We start from the raw sequence: 7,132 nt of genomic DNA on the forward strand, positions 1-7,132 counted from the left end.
AACAGGCACACCGGCGCTTTCCACCTGCTCAGTTGTCTTCAGTCTCCCCAAACCCACTGCCGGCAATGCACCTGCACCGAACTCTGTGTGGGGAAACCTTCAGTGGGGTTTAGAAACAGATGCAAACTTTTACCAGATGGGGGGTGGTTGTTCTGTAGCAGATCTAACTTTGCTCAGTCCTTCCCTAAGTCATGGAGGAGTGGGACAGACTTCTGCCTTTCTGTTGAGATGGAAATAAACTGGTCTTTGAGTTGAGGGATTTCAATGGCCAGATCTGGTTTGGAAAGACAAAAGCCGTTGCCCTCTTCATGATTCAGTGTCTGTTTCTGGGAGCTCTTTCCATACCGATCTGAAAAAGCGAAGAGCTGACTAGAGTCAGCCAAAACACCAACCTTGATTTTCATGTGTTCTCTGTCTCCAGTAGGAGAGCTGAAACCATTCTGCTACACTCCATGCCACTGCTGCTGATGCTATTACAGCAAATGTGGCTAAAGCTGGCTCCTGAATTAAAACATTTACTGCACAGTCTGCACTGAGCTACATCAGCCTTTCTCAGTACGTATGGAGAAGCTTCTTAGGCTGCTTCATAGGTGAGCCTTCAAGTTCTTAATAATGTTTACCGATGTTACACAGAAGCAGATGTGACTGTGTAGAGCTCTTCCTGTTTTGAGCAATGACTCCTAGGTCAGCATCAGAAATGGGTTGCACCAAACCTCATCAGATGCTCACAATATTATGCATCATACTTTTGGGGAATAGAAGCTGTGTGCATTTTTTTTTTTTTCTTTTTTTTTTTTTTCTGCTAAGAGCTGCTACCAGAATAGTTTAATTTCAGTTTATTTTTTATGCTTGTGTGATCTGTTTATTTGTATTTGGAACCCATTGCCAAATCTGTTTTACAAGGTAGGCGGCTGTCATCGACTGGGCAGAGCCGAGTGGCAGAGGCCCCTGACGGTGCTCATTGGGGCAGTGTTTCTGTCAGCAGAGGCCCACACAGACCTGCCAGCTGGATTTGCTTTCCTGGGTCTTTCTGGGCTGGCTGTGCTGCAGGGCCCTCTGCCTGGCAGGGTGGCTCTGCAGCGATGGATTCCATCCCCTTCTGAACGCGAGTCTCCGTTTCGATGTGTGCTGACGACCAAGTCCAGAGATCAACGTGGATGCTGAGCAGCTGTGGAAGAAAAGGTGGCGAGAGCAGCACTAGCATCAGCGCTGGGACAGAGAAGGCGGAGAAGTCAGTGTAATGCAGCATCTTGCAGCGTACACCTTAATTTTGTAATGGCACTCGAGGCAATAAACAGCCAGGAGCCACATCTAAAAGAATTTAACAGTGGGATGCTGGTTTAAGGGTAGCTAGAGTGTCTAAATAGGAAAAAACTGGTACCGGTCCATTAGGAAAGGTAATCAGTTAATCTTTTGGAAATGGCCTCTGTTTCTTCCTAGAGATAAAGCAGCTTTCTGAGCCTTTCTTTCTTCACCATGTGCATGCAACTTTATTTTTTGCCTATGTATTAGAAGCTTGCAGTATTAGGAAAACAAAAAAATCCAAATTAAGTACAAATCACTGACCATTAGTGGCTGCTGTAACATTCTTAAAACTGAATGCCCGTAAAATTATGTATTAAATGCAAGTATAGTAAAACAGATTAATGAAAATCTACAGTGTTTATTTACAATATTACTTTTATTTTTTCCGTAACATAACTTATTCCAAGTCCTCCCCCAATTAACTGATGCTGCAATGTTTACGTTCAATGAACCTATACAATGATAGTACACCCTGCTGCTTTCATGTAAGCCAACTGGCTTGCAAACAACGTCATAAATCATATACAGAAACGGAAGATTCTCCACAAGCATCTGGAGTGTTTCTTGCAACACTGTTGTGGCAGAAGGAGGCTGTACTAGAGATACGGATAAGATGTGCTGCTCTCCCAGCAAGGAGAGGCAGTTGATCTGTCTCATGTACTAAGAAGAAACAAAGTCTAAGAAGTTCTGATGTTTTATTAATTATTTGAATACAATGAACTACGTATTTGCAGAGGAATGTATGGGCTTAATTCTTGCTGGAAGGAGTTACTAGAACTCCCGACTCTGTTCAGTGTTACTATCAGCTTTGAGAGGTACAACCTTTTTGCGGTAATTGACTTAGACCTCCAAGTGACGCATGTATAGGAAGAAAAGAAGGGCTTGCATTCTTAACTCTATATTCTATATTTAAAAAAGCTAAATGATTTGTATATCCTTTTCATTATCAAAGTATATTTTCTCTTTCAAAGTAAACTGGTTTCTTCGGGAGGAGTTATTTTAAATAACAGCTCAGTGCTATAGCCAGGAGCTAGTAATTCAAAAATCACTCTTTTTCACTGAAAGGTATAAAGAACTGCACGTTATAAAGCCAAAGAAGCAAATAGAGCCTTCTGTTGTATTGTATTATGCAATTCTAAAACATCTCCTGTGCAACTGCTGAAGGACTTCAGATGGATACAGTGATGAATACTGTCACAAAGGGAGTGATTTCTCCTCTTAGCCCTGTCAACACTAGCATCTAGACAAAATCATCATTGAAAGCTCTAGTACATCACAGAATAGTGCTGATATTGGTATTTTACAACTAATGCAACATCCAGTAATTCACATGTAATCTTAATAGTTAAAAATCCAAGACTGGGGTACTAACTAAAGGAAACTTCAGGTTAGTAGTTTCTTATCTGGGATGGAGTAAGGGGAGGGATAGTTTAGATAACATTGTAGAGATTGGGCAGGAACAAAAAGAATTTATTTCTCCATCCAGTATTTTATACACTTTACAAAAACCAGTAATATCACTGTGCCCATAAAAATTTTATCCATGGCAACAGAAAGCAAATACTACTTTTTGTCATCTAATGGGGTCTTTTTAAAATCATAATACAAAGATTTGTGCTGTAGCAGTCCTCCACGTTGCACTGTAACAATAAGGCTTACTGTACTTTAAATACAAAGCTGTTACATCTGCAGTTATGAACCACTGGCTTTAACAAACATCATTTTATAGTTGCTTTTTGCTTCTTTTTTGTTTTCTGGAACCTCAGCTTCATCATGTTTTTCAGCAGCTTGTAGCTCCTCTGCAGACTCCTCTTGCTCAGACTCAGAGCCACTTTCGGAGTCCTCCGAACTCTCTTCAGAAGAGTGTCCAGCTGCATCGTCCTGTTCTTCACTTTCCTGAAACTAGAAGTTCATATTAAGAGAGAGATAAACCAGTATTTCCTGGCAACTCCCAGTGAGAATGTTTCACTTAATGGCTCCTTTTGTTTTAGTACTAAAATGGGCTATGTTGTTAAACATATTTTAATATACAAATACGGCTAGACCTTCAAGAATTCACATTCATGACTAATCTTTGAAAATGAGCCTAGCACACCACAGTGTGAGGAGTGCTGAAATAATCCAATGATACTGCTAACAGGAACAATCCCCAAATGCCATTTTGTTCGTGCCATTCCCAGCAAGCACTCCAGAGGTGCTCTGGAAACATCAGCTATGTTTTTATACAGTAATTGGTGCTAAAAGTTAGCAAAAAAATAATTATTGCACCTTTCAATTGGCAGATGAAGACATGTTCCTAATAACCTAATTCTCCTGTTTTTTGTCACACTTCTCTTCCTGCTCATTCCTACGGAATTTCTTGCAAGTACACAACCAGTCAGGTGTCAGCCCACTGGTGGACTCCGTAGCCCTCTACAGCCACTTACTTTTCAGGACCATAGAGAGGTAAGTGCCTCACTGCAACAAGAAGCTCAGATTCATTAGCTCAGTCATTTCCAGGCATCTGCATGGCCAGTGTACATGGACAGGGGGCAAGTGCCTGCAGTAACTTTGTCGTTTAACCCAAACTGCAGAAGTTTGCCACTAGTTGCGGTGACTGGATTTTTAAACCATGTATCGCCTTCTCTTAGTGAAGCAAAAGCCAAATCGTTACGGAAACAACTTACTACCTCACTGAAACCCAGTCCGCAGTGGCGCCGGTTCCGCCCAGACATCGTGCTGTCCATGCTTTGTTGGTACTGAGACTCCAATTCTTCATTCATTTTCTTGTCTTCTTCCCCTGCATTGTCCAATGTAATTTGGTTATGGTTCATTCAAATTAACAAAGACATCAAATTACACGAAGTTGCATTTTCAAAGATTATTGATATATACCTGAAAAAGTTTAAATGTAGCTATCTTAAACTACTGGACTGAATAATACTGAATACAAACCACCAGATTTAAAAGCAATTGTATCTAGTGTGCAAGCAAAATTGCTTTGATACAAAGATGGGTTGGTACGTTCCTAAGACCTGACACATTCATACAGTTGTACTATGCGTGGTGTCCAGTATGACTTCTCTGTGCTTCCTGCCAATACTGCAACATGTCACAGCAAGGAGAAAGTTTCTGGCCTTCGCTACATAACATATGATTGCTATGATTAAACCACAATTAATATATAGAAGCAGAAGTCAGGACAATACTACCACTCTTGTTTATAGAGCTGTGTCTGAAACTATTTCATGCATCCTGAATTACATTACAGCTCTACATTTTTCCACCTTTAGGAATTAGCAGAAAAACTAATTTTTATGACCTACTTCTACATGCCCTTTACTTACTTGTTTGAATAAGTAAATAAAAAATCATTTTTACTGAGGGAAAATATAGTCTTAAATAGTTAAGAATCCTCTGTTCTTGTGAAACATAGGAATGTCTAATTCTCCCCCAACAGGCATACAACACATTAGTTTTTAATTTGTATCTCTGTAAATGTATTGCAAGTTAATGTTTCCTCATTTGGAAGTTAGAGCTGTATGTTATTATAAAATGACAGTAACTGTATGTTGGACAGGGAAGTAAAGCGTTAAGAAAACAGCTGTTCTGATTTTTTGTGAAAAAACAGCATTTTAACTTTTTGCTCATAACAAAGCAGTACTGAGTCTTTATGACTCCTTAGAGGAAGCATCACCTCCTTCCTAGGAAATTCAGATATAAGGAAGTGATTCTGAGTCACTCTGCAAGCTAACAGCAGAACCTGCAACCAATGCTCAGGCTTCTTTTGGTGTTTTGGTCCATAGATAATTTTTCACCAACTGAAACATTATTAGTGGAGCACATTAGAGAAAAGTTTTCTGGAGTTCTGACAGTTGCTATTCTATATATGGCTTTATCAAAGCTTCTCTCAGACAGTTAATCCCTGCTTGGCTTCACTGTACTTTGACTTACTACCCAAGCAAGCCTGATAAGAAGTTACCATGGTCATAAGTTACATGACATCAAATTATTCCTGATTGCTGAGATGACCTTGCAGATCTTCTCAGCTTCTACCTCACTGCTTTAAGGCAGAGATCTTTCTATTCCATAGGAAATCAGGCAGCAGGAGAAATCAACCCTGTTCTTTTCCATGTAGAAGAATTTAGAGGTTTGGATATCCACATCTGGCAGCAAGGAAGAAATGTAATACTCTAGGTGCCAAGAGCAATAAAACTTCACTTTCTTATTTTGATAGGAAAGTAAGTCTGAGGACCTACAGGCCCTGATTTCGAGCATTTGTACACAAGTTGAACTGACCATCAAGTCCTTTGCTGAACCAGGACTTTAGAAGGCAAGTAAAGTAAACAGACAAACTGTTTATCAGTAATCTAACAAGAAATTAGGAAATTCTAAAACTCCACAGCCTGACGTGTCTTCCACTTCAGCCACAACACCTGAAATCCCTTCCTGCAATGTCTATGGAGCTCAAAGTACTGGGATGTTCCTCAATAAGTGTTCGATTTCCAACTTTGTATCAGCTGTTGGATAAACTGACCTGTCCTGAAGTGAGAGGTTGATCTGTGGTCTCCGATAACAAGGCGGCCAGTATGTTCTTTCTAAAAGAAAAGGCAGTTTGTTTTGGAGCTTTAGGTGCACTGACAGCTCTGCCAACATTCTGGAAATCTCGAATGGAAAAGGTTTGCTGTCAAACCTTGACAACCAACTGTAAGACTGCAAGTGTTACTAGCTAACAACTGCTGCCTCTTGATGAACCTGTTTCATCTTTGTTTTCTTGAATTTTCTGGAAAAGAAACCCCAACAACTACTCTTTGCTCTTCCCACACCCCAAAGCTGGTTCTATTTCATTCTGTTTCTTGCCACTCCAAAGATGAAGACAAACCATGCTAGTACGTCAGCTAAACAGGGAGGAATGGTGACCATCCCATACAAAAACTACACTATGAAATGCTGGCCAAGTGTGAATTTAGGTTCTGACAATTTACCCTTTGGGTCTCTTTGGGCACTACGCAACAGTTCAGTCTGCACATCTTACGATGACCCCACTTTTAGACTCATCACAGTATTGGGTAAGACCTTCACAGTGCTCATTAATATATTGGGTCAGTAGTTGCTCATTAGCACATGTATCCCTATGGGCAAGAACAGGCATTACACAGCAAGCAGCACTGAGCATCCAAGTGGAAGTTAAGATTAGTGGTAGTAGGATGGTTTAATTAGGTATTGTATTACTATCTGCTCGGAAGTATTAACTTTAACCTCTTTAATACAGTAAAATATTTTAGCTTACAAAAATATTGTATTCAAACAAAATAAGCTAGCACAAGTGAAATTATTTTCCTTGAAGGTAAGTTAAGTAAGATTGCAATAATAAAACATTTTGTACGTGCAAAAAGCACAATTATATTTCACTGGTTTTGCAGCATTTTTTGCAAAAGGCATAGTAGAAATACTGGTCTTGAGCATTTTTTCTTTAAAAATATTACCTGGGTTATTTAATAATGTTTACTATTTTGGTGTTTTAGTCTATCAGCTACCATTTTATTTAAATCTTTCATTTTTTTTTCCAAGGCGAGAGACTTTTACAGACCTGGTGCACAGGTTTGTTAGTCTGTAATAAGGACTCTCTCTGAAGCGTCCACAAATAATTAAATAATTTTATTCTCTGGTCTGAAAGTATAGAGGGGTGGGGTAGGGAGGGACTCGACAATTTCAGACTAAAGTTTAACGTTTGATGTTTTGCGATACCCCGTTGCTGCCGTAACAGCTGTAGCTGTGAAGCCCAAATCCTCCTTAAAGGAGAGTCCCAAAGCGGAACAGCCTTTGGGGGGCCTGCAGCCAGCCTCCG

At 39.9% G+C, this 7,132-nt stretch overlaps 1 protein-coding gene across 1 annotated transcript; it reads right to left on the reverse strand.

Moving 5' to 3' along the window:
• Positions 1–2,754: 2,754 nt before the first annotated feature.
• Positions 2,755–5,882, reverse strand: LOC104465480 (chromosome unknown open reading frame, human C11orf58; the record flags this gene model as incomplete). The annotated part of the gene is made up of 3 exons (XM_010078535.1): positions 2,755–3,207; positions 3,975–4,084; positions 5,822–5,882. Coding segments are annotated over 3 exons (381 nt in total), but the record flags the coding sequence as incomplete, so codon positions are not given.
• Between the last annotated feature and the right edge of the window lie 1,250 nt (positions 5,883–7,132).

This window comes from Pterocles gutturalis, unplaced genomic scaffold (assembly GCF_000699245.1).
Source record: "Pterocles gutturalis isolate BGI_N339 unplaced genomic scaffold, ASM69924v1 scaffold3183, whole genome shotgun sequence".
Classification (NCBI taxonomy): domain Eukaryota; kingdom Metazoa; phylum Chordata; class Aves; order Pterocliformes; family Pteroclidae; genus Pterocles; species Pterocles gutturalis.